At 42.8% G+C, this 20,546-nt stretch overlaps 1 protein-coding gene across 1 annotated transcript in view; it reads right to left on the bottom strand.

Moving 5' to 3' along the window:
- Positions 1–1,214: 1,214 nt before the first annotated feature.
- LOC119422610 (hexokinase-1) overlaps positions 1,215–20,546 on the bottom strand; it is a 19,759-nt gene continuing 427 nt past the window's right edge. Inside the window, exons 2-11 of the mRNA XM_037689994.1 lie at positions 18,665–18,969; positions 16,283–16,431; positions 15,494–15,613; positions 8,582–8,677; positions 8,386–8,397; positions 4,204–4,303; positions 3,789–3,972; positions 3,061–3,216; positions 1,976–2,209; positions 1,215–1,479 (exon numbers count right to left, since the gene is read on the bottom strand). Coding sequence (XP_037545922.1) covers positions 1,329–1,479; positions 1,976–2,209; positions 3,061–3,216; positions 3,789–3,972; positions 4,204–4,303; positions 8,386–8,397; positions 8,582–8,677; positions 15,494–15,613; positions 16,283–16,431; positions 18,665–18,969 — 1,507 coding nt within the window. The 3' untranslated portion in view covers positions 1,215–1,328. The remainder of the gene's footprint in view (positions 1,480–1,975; positions 2,210–3,060; positions 3,217–3,788; positions 3,973–4,203; positions 4,304–8,385; positions 8,398–8,581; positions 8,678–15,493; positions 15,614–16,282; positions 16,432–18,664; positions 18,970–20,546) is intronic.

The following is a 20,546-nucleotide window of genomic DNA, read 5'->3' on the forward strand; positions in this document are numbered from 1 at the left end:
ATTTTTTGGGACAGGCATTTTGGGTTTTCATGAGCTGTATGCCATAATCATCAGTATTAAAACAATTAAAGACCTGAAATATTTCAGTTGGTGTGCAATGAATCTGAGATATATGAAAGTTTCATTTTTATCATTACATTATGGAAAATAATGACCTTTATCACAATATGCTCATTTTTTGAGAAGGACCTGTATATAGCTACAACAAGAGAAGTCAGTAGCATCTCTACCTGGATTATTGAGCTTGGACGTTTTTTTTCAGTAGCTTCTTTTTTCAGAGATTAAAATGTTTTTGCCTAATAATGTTCTGTCTGCTAGTTCAGATTTAGACATACCACTAAGTACTGCCTAGGTACTTTGGGTTGAAAAAAGAGGCAGGTCCACAGCAAAATATAATTTAATGACCTGTAATTTGATGAGTTGTTCAGATCACAAAGTTATACTGAGATAAAAAATATAATAAAATGACTTGTTTGTTTTGAAGTAAGACACGCAGTCGTCACAGAGCTGGACATTGAACACTAGGACACTCAGCCACAGTTACACACAAATGCACATGTATCTATCTGTTCTTAGGACCCAATAAATATTTATTCTTTGCACATACAAGGAATAGAATTGGGATTCATCACAACACCAAATTGTATTAAATCACAAATACTAATAAGATATACTCACACTTTTTCTACCTTTTCCACCCTTAAGGAATAAATGGTATGCTGCAACAGGAATACAGTACTTGAAAAGCGAGCAACAGAGACAAATACTCAAACAAGGATTAGTAGCCTAGCACATCGTGTGTGTTGACAATGGTTTTAACAGCCGTGACTCTTGTAATCAACTCGATTTGAGCGAGCGCTTATCGAGTTGTAAAAACAAGTTTCACCTTTCAGTTAGAATGATGTCCTTCATTTGTTAATTATGTTAAAATGCCACTGTTGTAGCGCTCATATAAAAAGTGCAGACATTAACTAGTGTATGGTGCAAAATGCTTATAACCTCTGGGATTAAAAGTGGCTTAGCAATATAAACCGTTATTTATTTGCTTCCATAAAAAAATAAAATTAGCAGTACACAAATATTGCACACCTAAGGAGTTTAGATTAATCAGATTATTTCCTAAACTATGAAGAAAATGTACAAACAGAAATAACAAAGACTCTGGCAGTATAAATACACATTTGGATGTTCAGTTTTAGCTCGATACATGCAGCATGTCTCTGGATGGGGCAGAGGTGGAGTCACGGCTGCCAAGGGGAGATGGACTTGGGCTGTGCAGTGGGTGAAGGTCATGGTGGAGCAGCAGGTAGTTCCACAGGAGGAGCTCCTCAGTGATGCTGGGCTTCCAGTTCCCTCTGGCGGCAGCCCACGGCAGTGATGAGAGCAGCTCCTTTACCGCTGCCATCCTCAGACAGTAGGAAGTTGACGTCACATTTAGGAGCAAGTTCTTTCACTGTCTGCAGGAAGATCCGAGAGAAGCTGGGGAAAGACGGCAATAAGAAACTGTTGGTCTGGTAGTTTACCACTCAAATCAGAGCTTTAACAAAAATGTTCCTTTCCAGTGTAGACAACATCTATGGCTGTGATTTAGGTTTTACAACAAGTATAATTCGCAAAGGATTATTATAATAGATAGCTTGCTTTCACTGACATCAATGTACAAAAGAACCAAATATTTTATTCCCATTTTGGGTGCCATATTCAAACAATTTCAAATATATGAAAAGAAAAATCCTGCGTGTGTGGCTACAGACACAGTTCATCGTTTAGATCATCTTTCCCTTGCTGAAAAAGTAGTGATGTCTGCAGCTGTAGTTTACTCATCTAAGGCCTCTTTCTTTTTTAACTGTTTGAGAGGCCTTCAGGGAAAGAATGGACAGCCCCTCAGCCTGAACATATACAGGACATTTGATCATTTTTAAACAAATCGCTTCCCACACGCATGCTTTTGGTGTGATTCTGTCCTGGATCTTACTGTGGGTGCAGCTTATAGAGGGTGCCATCAACGCCCACGGTGACATCCAAATGGTCCAGTCCTCTGTTCTCACGGATCTTGTCCACAACAGCCGCCATGCCGGCTCCGCATATCTGCGCGGCACGGCGGGACACTGTGCCACACACCTCCTTGACAATAATACTGTCATCACAGGTGCTGTCGAGTCCCAGCTGCTGTAAGATTGCCCTGACCTGCAGCAATGCCAGCCGATCACTGTGAAGGAAGAAAAGGCGGGTTGAGAGCCAGTCTGAGGTCAGCCAACAACAGCGCAGTCACTGGATACGTCTCAGCTGTTACCAGAGGCCAAGGTGAGCTTAAACCATAGCATCGCTCTTCATTCACTCTGGTGTGCTGTTACACTGCTTGCTACCTACCATAAACTGGTTAAGCTTGTGCTTTTATGTTGATTTCATTTATATAAAGGTTTTAGCAAATACATTTTTGCGCATTATGGGATTGATTTTTATGTTTTAGTGGGGCCAACATCCTGTGTGAAGAGGATCAACAAACTGGGCGCCCTGACACGCAACCTGGGCTCAAACTAGCAGCCTCAAGATTACAAAACTGCTGCACTTAACCACTAAACCACCGCAGCCCCAATTATATTTACCACTTAACAGTGTTGAATGGCTCAGAAAGTTTGTTTTAGTTTAGTTAAAACCTTCAAGATTCACTGTTTTTTATTTTGTTTTGTTGTTAAAGTATTTGTGGTAGAATCTGAGACTGATGCTGCTTTAATATGCTCTAATTTAATGTATGAAAGAAACAATTTGCTTCAGCCTTTGTTTCTGATGGAGTGGTCAAGAGATTAACTTTCCAACATGAAACATTTCTTTTTTTATCTCTTGATTTTCTTTGTGTAATATTGAAAATAAATGCTAACTGGCAGTAATCTAACACTGTATGCTGTTTGTTTCTGAGCGCTCACATTTGCCCACTTTGTGTATTTTAATTTAATCCCAACTAATTTGCACATTTAAACAACTGGTTGGTGATTTGACTTGGCCAACAGCCGCTGAAACTGCATAAATGAACAACTCCGTCACAACTGTGGATTGACTCACCTTTCTATTTGTGACAGGAACTTTGTCTCAAAGATGCCTCTGGTCTTCAGTGTCTCTGAGATTTGTCCCCGAAAGAGGAAACCACGCTTGGTGAGATCGATTAAAATCTGCCGGACAATTTCACCCAGGTACATTCCACTGCACATCTTCTCATATCTGAGGTGCACAACAAACAAAATCTGATGAATCCATTCATCCATTATCTTTACCCACTTTTCCTTTTTGGGTTGTGGGCTTCACTGACGCCCATATCCGCCGTCACTGTGCAAGAGGCGGGGTCGCTAGTTCATCACAGGAAATCAGATTCATTAGTGAGCAAATATACATGTAGCAAGACGCTGTGGCTGAGCGGTTAGAGTAGTCGTCCTCCATTGCAAGAGTTGGGGGTTCAAATCCACCAGCAGTCACATGCCTAAGTGTCCCTGGGCAAGACACTGAACCCCTCATTGCCTCGGACGTGTGTCCATCGGTGTATGAATGTGATAAAGCTCTGATTATTCTCTTTAGAATGATTTGTTCAATTATCTTTGTAGAGATCTAGTATAGAGCTGTATGAACGGATCAATGAGGCACAGATTGTTGTAAAGAGCTTTGAGTATCTTGAAATAAGATCAAAAGGCGCTGTATAAGTACAGTCCATACTTTTATGAATCTGTCTAAAATGAAAACTGATAAGAATATGAGCAGAATTAATTTGCTTCTTAAATTAAAGACATTGCACTCTTGACCTTTGTTTGCCTTCGTTGAGTGAGTTCTCATCTACTGCCTGATCGTAAATCGTCCTGATGTCATCCAGGCAGCCATTATCTCCAAAGGCGCCCCACTCCATATTCACACACATACGGCCCTCATTTCCCGGCACTATCTCAATGTTTCTCGTCTCTTCCATGTAGCAGGCGTTACTTCCTGTGCCTGTTGGGAAACAGCAACAGCTGGTACATCGCAGGAAACATAAAAACAATTACAACTATAGTACTAGTTTTTACTTGTGGGCACCTTTGTGAACGTTGGAACATCTTAAGAAATACTTAACTGTGTCGTTTTTACTTTACAAATATATATTGAATACCTCTTTCCTTAAAGTCCTATAATTTGAGATTAAATGTGTTTTAAAAATCTTTAAAAAGTAGGTGTCTCATTTACCTGCAATCAGTCCCACTTCACAAGTGGGTTCCTCATATGCACATGTCATCATTGTTCCCACCGTGTCATTCACTATGGCCACCACATCCAGTTCAAACTCCTAAAATACATCCAGAAATGGTCTCTTAGAAAAGGACAGTAAAATAAACATGTTTCAATAAAACACAGCTGAAGTCTGAAGATTAAAGACAACTTGGCTAAATAAATGTGAACTTCTTCTTTACAGAATCATTATTAGCTTTAATTTAATGTTGCTTGGTTCTTGGTTGCATATTGTGTCATATATTTACTGCGTGATGTTTAAGAGAGTCCAGGCAGAATGGAGGGGATGGAGAAAAGTTTCAAGACGGATTTGTGACAGAGGCAGCAAAGGTCAAAGGGAAGTTTTACATGAAAGTAGTGAGACCAGCTATGTTGTATGGTCTGGAGACAGTGGCATGACTCAAATATGGGAAGCAGAGCTGGAAATGGAAGGACGGATAAGATTAGAAATGAGATCATCAGAGGTGGAACAACTGGGAGATGAAGTTAGAGAGGACACACTGAGATGGTGTGGACATGTCCAGAGGAGGGACAGTGGTGTGGACATGTCCAGAGGAGGGACAGTGGTGTGGACATGTCCAGAGGAGGGACAGTGGTGTGGACATGTCCAGAGGAGGGACAGTGGCGTGGACATGTCCAGAGGAGGGACAGTGGTGTGGACATGTCCAGAGGAGGGACAGTGGCGTGGACATGTCCAGAGGAGGGACAGTGGTGTGGACATGTCCAGAGGAGGAACAGTGGCGTGGACATGTCCAGAGGAGGGACAGTGGGTCTACTGGTAGAAGGATGTTAGAAATGCAGCTGGGAGGTGGTTCATGGAGGTGGTTAGAAGGACAGAGTGAGATAAAGGAGGATGACTTGCTGTGACCACCCCTGAAAAGGAAACAGCCAGAAGAAGAAGTTGTGTTTCTAACTTGTGTTGTATGACCGTATGTACATACGGCACTGTTATGTGACTGGAAGTTGTGACCATTTGAAAAGGCTTATTAATAAGGCTTTAGTTTTGTCAATACTAAACATGTTCAAAAAAAGGTAAGAATCATATGCTTATTTAATCCCATCCCTTTTGTAATGTTTAAAAAATAATTATGTCACAATCAACATGACCTAACGATATGATCCATATAAGAACTTGTTTTGAACCCAAATACTGCTGTTTTATATCTGGACTCATCAAGCATTCACACTATTGTTTTACTTTGTCTTTATCCTTACTATCATTCTTCTCACTATCTCAATTTATCCTTGGATGTTATGGAAACAAGACGCTCTGACCCCCCGAGACACTGTAACATCTTTATCAGGACTATGGAAACTATCTGGAAGCGTTCATGGACAATTTCACTGTCTGGTCATCCCCCCCACACACAAAATGTATCATGTCTGTTCTATGTTGCTTTTGTGCTGAGGTAGATTTTTTGTGAGAGATCTTCTTATATACCGTGTGTCCTCATGTTTTCTTCCCCTGTTCTTGTTTAAGCGATGAGGGCAGCGCTCAGTGGGAGCCGCAGCCCTGGTGCACTCCATCTATCCTTCAGATGGCTGTACGGAACAAAATTCAGCTGTACTCTCTGTACAATGACAATAAAGTTTATTCTGATTCATATATCAAAACATTCAGCTCCTTCAGGACACCTTTGTCTTTTGCTGTTGGTGCTACTTTAGCTTTAAGCTAGCATTGCCTGTTTTTTTCCTAACATTTCATCACTTTTAGCTTTTATTAAGCATTTTTCTGCTTTTTGATAGTAGCTACTGCGTTTTGATTCTTCTGCCCCTAAAATTTATTTTCTAGCATTTTTTTTTTTACTAGCATTTGCTAATTCTAGCACTAAGCTAGCTCTTTTGTGCTTTCTGCTAATGTTTTGCTACTTTTGGCTCTAATCTAGCATTCTGCTTTTTTGGCTTATGTTTAGCTACTTTTGACTGTTAGCTAGTTTTTTTCCAGCATTTTTGCTATCATTTTGCTACTTCTGACAATAAGCTAGCTTTTTCTTCCTTTCTTGTTAGTGTTTCACACCTTATGGCTCTAAGCGAACTTTTTTCTTGCTGTTTGCTAATGTTTACGCAAATCGTTAAACTATTTTTGCTTAATTTTCAAATGTTCATATTAAACAAGTAGTGACAGTTCAGCGATTGAGAATTTACAGTTTGATTTCAGCTTCTTCAGAAGCTTTCAGCTAAATTATTCAGCAATAAGCATTCACACTGTATTTTCACAGGAATTGCACATTTTTCTAGTTAACATTAGTTCAGAGTAGACAGCTTTCAAATGTGAATAACCCTCATAAACTTTTTGTTCTCCTCTTAATTATAAAAAGACTGAATAAACCAGGAAAGTTATTGTTTGTTGGAAACATTGTTTGTATAGAAGGGCAGCACGGTGGCACAACTGGTAGAGCTGCTGCCTCTCAGCGAGCAGGTCCCTGGTTCAAACCCCGGTCCAGGGGCCTTTCTGGGTGGAGTTTGCATGTTCTCTCGGTGCATGCGTGGGTTTTCTCTGGGTACTCCGGTTTCCTCCCACAGACCAAAAACATGCATGTTAGGCTGATTGGTAACTCTAAAATTGTCCCGAGGTGAGTGAGAGAGTGAATGGTTGATTGTCTCCATGTGTCCCTGTGATGGACTGGAGACATGTCCAGGGTGTACCCCGCCCCTCTCACAATGATTGCTGGACATGGACACCGGTGACCCCATGACCCAAAATGGAAGAAGCGGGTAAAAGATAATGGATGGATGGATGTTGTATATATACCCAACATATATACGGTAATTCCTGGCGATCGTTCCGGAGATCTTTCCACACCTTGATTGGAGTTGGTAGTTTAAAATGATTGGGCATGATATGGACGGAGCACGCATCTCTATAGAAGGCCTCTAAGCTGACAATGATATATGAACCAAAGTCAAGTCATGAGGTCAAAAGAACTGCCTGCAGAGCTTCAATACCAGATTGTTGCAAGAAAATTTTTTGGAAAAGTCTACAAAAATCTGCTCAACTAAATGTTCCTTAGAACCTGCTTTAATTAAAAGGCCTGTTTGGAGAAAACCAGGTGCCACTTGTCACCTGCACACCATTCACACAGTGAAGCATGGTGGTGGCAGCATCATGCTATAGTGGTGCTTTTCAACTGTGGGGACTGAGAGTCTGGTCAGGACTCAGGATCTTAGACTGGACCAAGGGTTCACTCTCCAACATGACAATGACCCTGACTTGAACTTGACCAAACATCTTTGGAGAGACCTGACAATGGCTCCGCCAGCGTTCCCCAACTAACCAGACTGAGCACGAGAGGATTTGCAAAGACAAGCAGTAGAAAAGACTTCAAACCAGGTGTGCAAAAGCTGTTCCATTAAACTTGAAAGTACTCAACCCTGGAACTGTTGCCAAACCTGCCTCAACTAAGTATGAAGTAAAGGATCTGGATACTTGTGGAAATTTGATAGTTTTAGGGTTATTCATTTTAGTAAATTTACATTTCATTACATTGTTTTCATTCAGTCAATATGAGGTACTGAGTGTTGATTATTAAAACATAATTAATTTAAATTCTTGTAGCATCTGATTAAAATGTAACAAAGTGTAGGAAGTTTGAACACTTTCTCAACCCACTGTTATATTTCATTTGCCATTCCATTTGTTAACACCCAGCAAAACAAATGCACTGAACATTGTTTTGTTTCTTGTAATTCTTCTAGAAAAATCAATCACATTCCAAAGCTTTTATATTATTTAGTATTAGAGCATAGTGTTTCCATCCACAAACTACAAAATAGCAGATAGTTACTATGAGCAAATATAAACTTTGATCACACCGTTTTGAATGTGTTACTTACCAGATGTTCCCTCAGTATTAAAATAAAGTTAGGATCACGTTTATGTATAAATCAACAAAGAATAAATATGTTTACAAAGCTATTAATATTAGACCTGGTTATTTCTTAAAACCCACACTGAGGACAATGCAGTTACTCTCATTCTTAAACCGAGTAGACAGTAAAATATGCAAAGAGCTGCAACACTTAGAAGTGTTTTCATCTCCAGGTGTCAATACATGCTTTTACAACAAGACCACACTCTGTTCCAGTCCAGGTCTGTACAGTTTTACCTGTCTGACAGGGATACTCTCGGTTAATACTTACTGGCTCTTCCATCTAAAAGAGTGAAATCAGTTTAGAAACACACAGTACGTGGTATAGAATATATTGAAGTCTATGGGGCTACAACAGTTTAGTGTTTTTTATGAATAGTATTGAAAGCACAGCAAAATGCTTGCGTTTAATATTTTGTGGCAGTTTAATTAAAGCATAGTTAACGTTGTGATGGAGTTTGTGTTACCTCTTTTCTCTTGATCGCCTCCCTCAGAAGCTCTACGACATCTTCTCCCTCACAGTCTGTTGCCTTGAAGCCCTTCGTCCAGGTTACCAGAATACCCTGTGAAGAACACAATGCTTAGTGGAAACATTTTACAAGCAATGGAAAAGAAAAAGCAATTCAACAGCTGTGCAATGTTTGGATATACCAAAATCTAATTAAAATTAAATTGACGTAATTGCTGTTCTTGAAGTAAAATAATGGATAGCAGCATTAGATACTTTAGTATTCATTTTCAGGTGAATTTGAAGCTATTCAACATATGTCTCAAAAAGTGAGTAAACTGTGTCCAGCATAGTGGCACAAACCAATAATTCCCAACCCCAGGCTCTAAAATATTGGCTGAGAGCAGGGATTCATTAAAATCTGTGTGTTTTGCACATATGGTTTACAGATCAACACACTAAATGGTCATCAGAAGTGCATGGAATTTTAATTTGCCAAACACTGTTGTTCCTCACAAAACATTTTTTTAATCAGTGACTGTGTCCCTGAGTTCATATGTCAGTATGACCAAACATTATGGGTCAAACTTTAAATGTAAATGTGAAGAAAAGGTTGGAGAATTACCAGTCATTATAACGCAGAGCTTTACTTACTGTTTCAAATCACACATCAGGAGTAAATTATTTCCTGTTCTATTTTGTATAGGCTTCGCCCTTTAAGGCTATTGCTAGTGGGTTTATCCCTTTGCGCGCAATGCAGCACTGAAAACTTTAGTCCGTGCCCACCGGCTGTGTGGGCCCCACCCCCGGTTCATATAAATTACAGTGAGACCGGGCAATCGGTTCCCATTTTTTTTTACAGCCAGCTAGCACTGCAGAACAAAGAAGAAGAAGAAGATGTCCAGCACCAGCATCATCTGCCAGTGCCCGTCCTGCCAGACCGGCTACATTATGAGCTTCGACCGGCACGACATCTGCGAAGGATGCCTGGGTCCCTGCCACGCCGACCTTGCCTCCTCCTGCCTCCTCCTGCCGTCCCTGTGAACTCCTCCCTCCCGAGGAGAAGCAGAGATGAGCAGCCTTGTTCAAGGCTAACGCCGAGGAGTGTTTTTCCGTGGCGGGGTGCTACTCGCTGGACGACGCTGTCTCCTTTTTTGACGCAGAGTCACGCAGTGAATCGGATGATTCCTCCGAGAAAGGCAATGCTGGCAGTAGCCCCGCTGCCCCCTCCCTCCTGGAGAGCATAGTTCCCCCCCTGGAGCCAAGCCTGGCGGAGGCGCTTGGTGCAAAAGCTTCCAGGATGGACCAACAACCTGTCCCTCCAGGGTAGTATGACCAGATGGTGACAAAGCTCTCCAACCAAGCTCCCCAGTGGTCATTCCAGGCGGCCGCAGCGAACAACAACGTCGCCCTGCTGGCCTACAGCATTTCAAAGAGGCTGGAGGATGTGGACCTGCCGGAGGAGACAAAGAGCTCTCTCTGTAAAGTCGCTGACATTATCTTAAACATGTGCCACCTCTGCGGTCTGCCTGTCTCGCAGCGCCGCCTAGATGACCATGATCCAGAGGTCCACCTGGCTCCACCTCTCACCATCCTTGCCGGAGAGGCTGCAGAGGGACCTGCTGGAGGGCCCCATCAGTCTGGATCCACTGTTCAGTGCCAATTTCAGGACCATGCTGGAGAAGGCTCAGAAGACCGAGGAGGTGTCGGATACGGTATGTCACCTGGTGAAGTCACAGCCCTCCTCCCGTTCCTCGGACCACTAGAGGGATCGCCGTGGCCAGCAATAGCAGCAGAGGCGCTCCACAGCTGTGGCAACAACTTCACACACACCCCCCCCCCCCCCCCCACACACACACACACCACCAGAGAACAGTCCTTCCCGGCAAGCCAACCAGCGACCCAGCGCTTCCCCAGAGGCCGTCAGCAAGCTCCGCCCTGGACCAACCAGCTGCAGGTCCCACGGAGGAGACAGCCCAAGAAATGACTCCTTGGGGGGGAATGTGTGTAACTGTAATTATGATGTATGTTTTGCAATAAAACAGAAACATCACTCAGAGAGTAGTTTCATCTGATTCCAGCCTGACTGTCAGATCAACTGATCTCACAGCTGCTTCTCGCCACACATTCCCCACACAGAATGAGCCAGTAACCTCAAAACAGTGTTTTAAACGGCACCGCAGCTCGGTATATCTTACAAAAAACACTCGTCTGCCACGTCAGCTAAAAATAATGTTTTTCAGCAGACCAAGTCCGGTAAAAACCCTCGCTCTCAGCTAGAGCCTGTTTTATTTTCTGCTGTTTCTGCCCACTCACCACGCAGCGGGAGTAAACGTGTTTCTCCACGACAGCTGCAGCCTCCACCGAAACGGCGTCTCATTCAAAAAAGCGCTCGCGCCAGCTCACCTCAGCTCACCTCAGCTCTAACGTGAGACCACAGCCTGAGCTCAGCACAGAGGCGTACATACAGCACTTTCTGTTGGCACCCCCCTTGGATCCCCCCCGGAGAATCTCCGGAGCGGGTGACAGCGGTAGGGGCTTTAGCCTGGTTGACGTCTGTGAAAAACATGACACAACACAAAAACATGTGCCTACTCCCCGAGGGTTACTCAAAGAGTGGCAGCAAGTGTGTTCCCTAGACAGATGGATGGACCGTCTGATCAGCAGGGGTTACATGCTGCAGTTCACAGCTCAACCCCCACCGTTCAGAGGGATTGTAGAGACGGTTCTGTCATCTCCAGAACAGAGCTTTTCTCTCCAGTCAGAAGTTCAGGAACTCCTGATGAAAAACGTAATTTCCAGAGTTCCCAACGGAGAGGAAAACATGGGGTTTTACTCTCGCTACTTCCTGGTTCTGAAAAAAAAATGGAGAGATGAGACCCATTCTCGACCTGTCCATGTTCAACAAATCGATCATGGAGAGACAATTCCATATGCTGACAATCAAACAGCTGCTGGAGAACTTCACCAGAACGACTGGTTCACCTCCATAGATCTGAAGGGCGCATATTTTCACATTTCCATCATCCTGAAACCCAGGAAATTCCTGTGTTTCTCCTTCTAGGGGATTCCGTATCAGTACAACAGGTTCGGTTATTCCCTCGCCCCAAGCACGTTCTCAAAATGTGTGGAGACGGCTCTGCAGCCGTTACACATGGTAGGAATGAGAATTATTTTTTATCTGGATGATCTGATTTTATTAGATCAGTCCAGGCAGAAAACAGCTGTGCAGACCAAAATGCTAGCGTTACACCTGCTAAACCTGGGGATTTCTATAAACTGGGAAAAGAGTTCCGTTCTCCCGTCCTAGATGATTGTTTATCTGGGAGTGGAGTTAAATTCAACCACAATGAGAGCCCGTTTATCACAGCCGAGAGCCGAAGCTCTGTCAGCTCAGCTCTGCCGTGTCAAACCCTGCAGCGTAGTGACAGCTCTCTCGGTCATGCGGCTCCTGGGGATGATGTCATCGGCTCACACTGTAGTTCCGCTGGGCTTGCTTCACATGAGACGCCTTCACAGATGGTTCGCCTGCCTGCGCATAGATCCTGCGCGCCAGAAGAGGTGGATGATCTCTGCCCCCCTCCATGAGAACCGATCTGAATCACTGGGGGAACCTCCTCATTCTGTCAGAGGGAGTTCCCATCAGCAGGCCTATGTCACACGTCTCAGTTTTCACAGATGTGTCCCTGTCAGGCTGGAGAGGAACGTTTGTCCCAGGCAGTGGGAGCATAGTAGCCGGACCACATGTTGCTTCACATAAATGTGCTAGAATTTTTCACCGTCTGGAACGTGACTCAGCATTTTGCTCCCCTGCTGTGGGATCAGCATGTTCTGATCCACAAAGACAACAAAGTGAAGGCAGCTTACATAAAACGTCAGGGAGGTGTGCGCTGCGAGACAGCTGCTGTGTTGGGCATACAAAAACCTGCTCTCCATCAGAGCAGTGTACATTCCCGGCGTCTTGAACAGGGGAGCGGACATAATGTCCAGGGGCGGTCCTCGCCACGGGGACTGGAGCCTCCATCCCGAGCTGATCTCTCGGATTTGGAGTAGGTTTGGCTGAGCAGCAGTGGATCTGTTCGCCACACGGGAGAACGCCCAGTGTCAATTATGGTTCTCACTGAGCCCACGGGACGACCCACCATTAGGGGTAGACGCCTTTGCTTACAGCCCGTGGTCAAAAATGCTCCTTTATGCATTCCCCCAGTCCCGCTGATATCACGGACCCTGAACTGGGTCCGGGAGGAAAAGCTGTCATTCATCTTTGTAGCTCCTGAGCGCATAAGTGCCCTGTGGTTCCCGAATCTGCAGCGTCTGATATTGGGTCAGCCATGGAAACTGCCGTGGAGGGGGGACGCTCTCCTCCAGGCAGGAAGAGCGATCAGGAGTTACCCAGAAATAGGTCAGCACCTTTGGGTCTGGCCGCTGAACGGATCCATTTAGAAAAGATGGGCCTCCCACAGGATGTGGTGCGTACGATCCAGGGCGCATGAGCCGCTTCCACCACAGTGCTGTACACATCAAAGTGGACAGTGTTTCAGCGCTGGTGCACAGAGAAGAGTGTGGAGGCCATCTCATGTCCACTAGGGGGCGTTCTGTCTTTTCTGTAGCAACTGATGGACAGAAATTTAGCATTCAGCACAATTAAAACTTATGCTGCAGCTATTTCTTCTTGTCATGAGGTTTTTCGGTGACAGCGCTGATGAAGTGTTTTCTGAAAGGTGTACGGAGACACAGACTTGTGTTACGTCCACTAGCTCCACAGTGGGACCTAATGATGGTCTTGCACGCTCTGATCAAAGCTCCTTTTGAGTCTTTAGATCAGGTTTCACTTTAATTTCTGTCATTTAAAACTGCCCTGCTGTTAGTTCTGACGTCGGCAAAGAGAGTGAGTGTTTGTTTGCTCTCTCTGTTGCTCCCTCATGTCTCAGGATTCAAGGTGACGGCAGCTCAGCTGTACTGCGCCCTAACCCTGCTTTTGCTCCTAAAAGCGTCACAAGATCATTCAGATCGAGAGTGATAACCTTGGATGGGTTTTATCCTCCTCCTCATAATTCTGAGGAAGAAGCAACATCTCATCTCCTCTGTCCCATGCGCGCACTTTCGTGTTACGTGGTGCACACAGCCGCACTGCGCCGCTCTCAGCGTCTCTTCGTTTATTACAGGATCAGCTCTTCAGGACGCCCTCTATCCACCCAGCGCCTCTCACACTGGTTGTGTGAGGCTATTTCTGAAACTTACAGTTCATCTGGGCTGGACCCTCCAGAGAATCTCAGAGCACATTCCTCCAGAGGGTTTTCATCCTCCACGGCTCTGCATGGAGGGATGACAGTGGAGGATATTTGTATGGCGGCTGCCTGGTCATCGCCGTGTTCAATTATTTGTTTTTATCTACGTGATGTTTCTACTTTCTCCTTGACCCATTCTGTTCTCAGAGTTCTGACAGAATGATTTTTATTTGTTTCATGGAGCCTCACTTTTGAGTTCACACCTGCCTGCATGCAGTCGCAGTGTGAGATATTTATTATCAGTCACAAGTTCATGACTGCTGATTTTATTGTTATTAATCGGTTCATCTTGAGGAGCTGTTGGTCTGCTCTGTTCATCGTTACACTGTTACAATTCGTAACCTCTGTTGTTCCTATTCAGAGCAACAGGTCTGTTATCTCAGCCTTTTTCCTCACCAGAGATCAATTTTCTCCGGTGCGCTCCTGCACATGGAGCGCGTAATTATGCACACAGAAGGTTGAGTGATGAAATGTTTTTGTGAAAGCAGGTGCTTCATGTTTTTTGTCTGAATGGACCCAGTGAGGCATAGACTATATCCTGCTTCGCCTTTAACCCTCCAGCGACAGCCTTAAAGGGCTGCGCCTATACTCATAGATTCTGGGGTTACAGTATGTAACCAACGATTCGCAGTCATTTACACATCTTAAAGGATTACATTTTCATCACAACCAACAGAATACAACTCTGTTATGATCTGCCTCCAAGCAAATGCAAGACTTGTCTCTACAGCTTTATTTATTTAAAAATATATTTGGCTTCTACATATTTTTTATCAGTTTACACTGTTCTAACAAAAAAGTTTAAGTACTCTCGCTGCATGTTTACAGTAGATGGTGAGATAATGTTGTCATCACACAAGGAACAGTTTTAACTTGACATAAAATTTTTAAGAACACGGTTTTCTTTGATACTGTTTACATTTTGTTTCCAGTTATTAACCAATTGAGCACACAATCTTTTGTTGTTTATTATTTTACTTGTTTATCAGACCAGCTTTTACTTTATTAGCCCTCCAGAGCCCTCAGGTCCTGAAGAGCTCACTCTTACTTTTAGGTCGCCTGATTGAAGTTGGGACTAAAAGCCAAGGTGAGATGTCGTTTTCTGGTTTTTGGCCCTTGCCCGTGGAACAACGAGCACGAGGCTGAGACAGCTGAGAGTCTTTATGTTTTTAAACACAAACTTAAAACTAATCTGATCAGTTTGGCTTTTACCTCATTTAAGCAGTTACAAATTTTAAATACTTATCTGAGTTTTCTTTTACTTTTACTTTGAGTTATAAACTGTTGCTTTTGTAAGAAAGAAAAACTTTCTGAAATATATTACAATATATAATATACTGATATTTGGAGAAAAAAAATGCTAATTCATGTAGCTTTTCTGACATGCACAAATTGGAGCTCTGAAGAAAATAGTTAGGAACCTTAAATATAGTGTACATTACATGACCGTAACAACCTGTGAGAAAATAAAAATGCCTAAAAGGAAATCTCTAAACAGTTGTAAGCAACATATAACTGTTTGACAAACTAAATTGGGCAGAGATTTAGGCAGGTTATATCTTTACTACATCTAAAGGCATTTTTAATGAGATGTAACAGCAACATAGATGGCTCTGTTTAGGAAGTAAAGGTGAAGAACGTACTGCATCCAGGCTGGTTTGATGACAGGGGAAGGAGAAGGTAAATCCCAGTGGAAGTCGAGCACTTTTCATTCCCATGTAGTCCAGGAAATCAGAAATGCAGTGCACAATGTGGTCAAAAAGCTGAAAAAGACAGATTTGAGGTCATTTATGATGAAAAGTTAGGTTTCCCAATACTTCCTATTTTTAAGGTAATACATGTCAGTGTTTCCCCTCGTTAGCTTGCCATGGCGGGGTGCTCATCTCATCCATGATTTTTCTGATGGGGGGACGGAGACATGTCTGAGCGCATCTTGTACTAACAGTTGTGAGCGGGAGCGTGGGGCGTTCAACATGAGGGAGGAGGCAATGTGAGTGCTGCCTTTGGCTTTTTAGCTGGAGAGTCTGTATTTAGTGCCGCTACCTTAGTGATGTCAGTGCCGGGTGGGGGTGGGAGGGGTAAGTTCAGTTTGGTAGGTGGGGTGCTCAGTTCTGTTGACGGGGTGGGGCACCCCGCCAACTAATATAGCAGGCAAAGCTCTACATGCACAAAGTGAGCTTGTAAAAATAAATAAAACAATCTTTTAATTGCACCAAAGTTCATGCTCATTAATCCAGGTATAAATCCAACAATGTTCAGTCAGGTCACCTGACTGACAATCAATCAATATTTTAATTGATTTTTTATTTTCATTTTGTTAATACACTGAACGATGTTAAGACAACAGAGATAAATTTAAATAAAAGCTTTAAGTATGAATGTAATCCTAGCTCCGACCAAAAGACAAGTTTTAAGAGAGAAAGAGAGATCACCTCTTCTCCAGTGCCTTGCATCACTTCAATTGGAATGGCATAGATTTTGTTATGCATCTCCACAGATCGCCTCTTCCCGCTACGAATCTTAACCAGAAGTACACGGAAGTTTGTTCCTCCAAGGTCCAGAGCAAGAAAGTCTCCATTTTCTGAGGAGGAAAAAAAAATAGCAGAATTTAAAGAATCAGCCTATTTAATAATACCAGTGATAGTTTAGAAAAAGTTTATTTTTTCTTTTTAAGATTTTACTGAAGAACAAAGTATTGAATCTACTAGACTTAACTGCCAGCAGCGCAGTAGGTAACTATACAACTAGTTGAAATTACACGCCTCCAAGCTGAAACAGTTATTTTTCAGCTACTCCCTCCTGCAGGGGTCACCACAGTGAGCGGCTGTGGCTCAGTGGTTAGAGCAGTCGTCCTCCAATGCAAGAGTTGGGGGCTCGACTCCACCAGCAGTCACGTGTTGAAGTGTCCCTGGGCAAGACCCTGAACCCTTCATAGCCTCTGATGTGTGTCCCATCAGTGTTTGAATGTGATAAAGCTCTGATTAATGGTAAATGGACTGTACTTATACATTCATTCTACCTTTATTTAGACAGGTAAATCCCACTGAGCCTCGAGGACTCATTTACAAGAGAGCTCCTTTACATCATTTATACATTTATACAGCTCCTTTCTATCTTATTTCAAGACACTCAAAGCTCTTTACAACAATCTGTGCCTCATTGACCCATTCAAACAGCTCTATACTAGATTTGTACAAAGATAATTGAACAAATCATTCTAAAGAGAATAATCAGAGCTTTATCACATTCATACACTGATGGGACACACATCAGAGGCAACGAGGGGTTCAGTGTCTTGCTCAGGGACACTTCAGCATGTGACTTAATCTTTGTAGAGATCTAGTATAGAGCTGTCTGAATGGGTAAATAAGGCACAGATTGTTGTAAAGAGTACCTTGAATAGATAGAAAGGTGTTATAGCATGTACCATTTACTTGTATGAAAGACTTGACTTTTGTTTTACGTTGGAGCCCCACCTGACACAACCTGGGCTCAAACCTGCAGCCTCAGGATTACAAGTCCATGGCGCTCACTGCTGAGCTACCACAGCCCTTATAACATTCCTTGAAGTATGATATCTAAATGCAACATTAAGAGGCCATGAAAAACTACAGATGATGATTTTAATAACAGGGAACTGGCTGGTGGGAAATAACGGACAGCATTTTTGCTTCATAAATTACGTGTTGGTAGACCTCTTCAGATCGGTGGCAGTACTGAGTAAACCCGTGAAGTCTGGCGGATATCAACTTAGATTGGCTCTTGCAAATCTTATCTTGTATAAATAGTGGAGGGTGTTGGTTATCCAGGGTTTAGTTTTCTTTGGTTTTGTATTTGACAAAAGAGTGATATCTTTGTTGAGCATACTGATCACGCCTTTGTGCGGCTGATAACTTTTATCTGCGAGGCTGAAAAGTCTCCTGAATTTGGCGCGCCTGCTCTGTTACACTATGCCACTGCTGTCACCACGACTGCTGAAACTTTCACACAGGAACAAGCACACATCAGATTTGATACATTTAGTGAGTTTAGAAATTATTTTCCTCTTAAAACACAAAAAACTCCAACAATGTTCAGTCAGGCCATCTGGACGGTTTCTTTTATTTTGTTCTGAGACGATTCACCCTCCATCCAGAAGGCTTCATCAGTCTGAGGAAACTTCAAAACAAAACTGATTCTTCACCAACAGCTTACTCCAAAGTGGAAAAATCCAGTTCTGTTGTTGCTAAGATGGTCTCTGGGACACTCCCTCTCCTCCGGTGCCCGCCCTCTCCCTCGTCACAGTCATGTTAAACTGGTTCAAAACCAACAAAGTCCATGCTCAATAATCCAGGTATACAATCCAACAATGATCAGGTCATCTGTACGGTTTCTTTTTTGTGTGTTCCGAGACGTTTCACCTTCCATCCAGAAGGCTTCATCAGTCCGAGCAAACACCAAACAACCCAACCAAACCAGTTTCTTCAAACTGATGAAGCCTTCTGGATGGAGGGCAAAACATCTCAGCATAAAAAAAGAACCCGTCCAGATGACCTGACTGAACATTGTTGGGTTGTATACCTGGATTAATTAGCATGGACTTTGGTGCAGAAAACAACTAGCTTGCTGATGAAGCTCAACCTTTGGATCCAACAGTTTTTTACTAGCAGAGCTGCTCCTGTGTTTCCAGTGAAACCCCTTGAATACATGTGTAGTCCTGCTCATGACAGCACTGCTCTGAATGCCACACTACAAAGTTAGGACACTAAAATGTGTTTAGAAAAGTAAGAAATGCTAGGTGAAGCATGGATTTATTTTAAGCAGCTTTTACTCACCTGTTCCATCTGGTGTACTTCGAACAAATGTCGGCAGCATTTTGACCGTAGCTTCCTTGTGGGTCTCCTTCTTCAGGCCTCTTTCGATTTCCACTCTCATGCGTTTCTTCACTTCTAACAGCTGATTTTTGCTCAGCTTGAATTCTGCCAAAGTCTCCTGAATTTGGTGTGCCTGCTCCGTTAAACGGTAAGCCACTGCTGTCACCATGGCTGCGCCTTTGCTGCTGCCACTTTCAGAGAGCAGGAAGCGCACATCCGAGTCTGGAACCAAACGACGAACTGTCTTGTGCAGGCGGCGAGCGTATCTGTTCAGTGACAAGAAGGCGACACCCAAGAGCAGGATTCAGTGTAACCATTTCCACCACCATCACTTTATTATTCTAATATTGTTGGGTGTTGGCATAGATTTAGTACTGTATGAGTTTGAAAAGATCGTTTCTGTACAAATCTGAATACCTTCTGTATTTTTAACAGTTTTAAACACATTAAATTTAAAGACATCTAATGTAAAAAAACATCCAGTTGTTTTTAAATCACAACTGGAAGATAAACATTATTTTCTGAATTCAGATAACTTCAGTGATTATTTTGTGCAGAACTCATTTAATAAATCTTCTGAGTATTAAACCACTGAGCGTAACATCTGATGTGCTTCGTCTTTTTTAGAGGAATACATACAGTATACTGCAACTACCATCATTTAGACCAGTCCTTCTCAAATAGGCCCCCTGGGGGGGCATGTGCCCCCGTGGATCATTTTGCAGCAGGGAGCAGTTTGTTAGTTTTTCACCGTTCTCATTGTGTCAGGGTGCGTTCAGCAGCTGTTTGCTCGTCACCTCTCAGCCCGACTAATAATCAAGTTGTGAACACGTGTCTCGTGGTTTGTGGAGCCGTGATGGAACCGTGTCGCTCCCTCTGCTCTGACAAACTGTGACACCCCCTCAGCTGCTGACGCTCGTCTCCCACAGCACGCAGCAACAGAGAGTAGGAACTCAGAGAGAGAGCCACGGATCCATTAGTCCTGACTTCCTCATTTTCATTTAAATAAAATCAGCACAAACTGTTTAATTCATTTTGTTTTGTAGGTCAAAGTGTTTTATGTAACACTCCTGACTTAAAATGTTGCTGATCAATTTAATTTTATTATTTATTGACTGTATTTAATTTGATTTTTATTTCAGACAAATTGATGCACTTTAAGTCTTTTCTGTTACAGATTATAAAACAATGTTAATAATCTTTGTTGTCAGTTGATCTATATTTCTATATTTTTATTTTATTTTATGTTAATAAGGACTTAATGTTATGCAGAGGTGTACTTATAACAACTTATAGAAAAATGATACTATTTACAGTCGCTGCGGAGAGTTGGGGGGGGGGGGTTTACTTCTTCCTGTGGGGGGCGTAACAGAAAATACTTGAGAAGCCCTGCTTTAGACCAGGGCTCTTCAATGGTGGCCCGTGGGTGACTTCAGTCCGGCCCACCAATGACTTTATTTTATATACTCATACATACATAGGGGCAGCTGTGGCTGAGTGGTTAGAGCAGTCGTCCTCCAATGCAAGAGTTGGGGGTTCGAATCCACCAGCAGTCACATGCTGAAGTGTCCCTGGGCAAGACACTGAACCCCTCGTTGCCTCTGATGTGTGTCCCATCAGTGTATGAATGTGATAAAGCTCTGATTAGTCTCATTAGAATGATTTGTTCAATTATCTTTGTAGAGATCTAGTATAGAGCTGTATGAATGGGTCAATGAGGCACAGATTGTTGTAAAGAGCTTTGAGTGTCTTGATCAGATAGAAAGTTGATATATAAGTACGGTCCATTTACCATTTATATATATATATATATATATATATATATATATATATATATATATAT

This window comes from Nematolebias whitei, chromosome 16, assembly GCF_014905685.2.
Source record: "Nematolebias whitei isolate Nwh7 chromosome 16, NemWhi1, whole genome shotgun sequence".
NCBI classification, from domain to species: domain Eukaryota; kingdom Metazoa; phylum Chordata; class Actinopteri; order Cyprinodontiformes; family Rivulidae; genus Nematolebias; species Nematolebias whitei.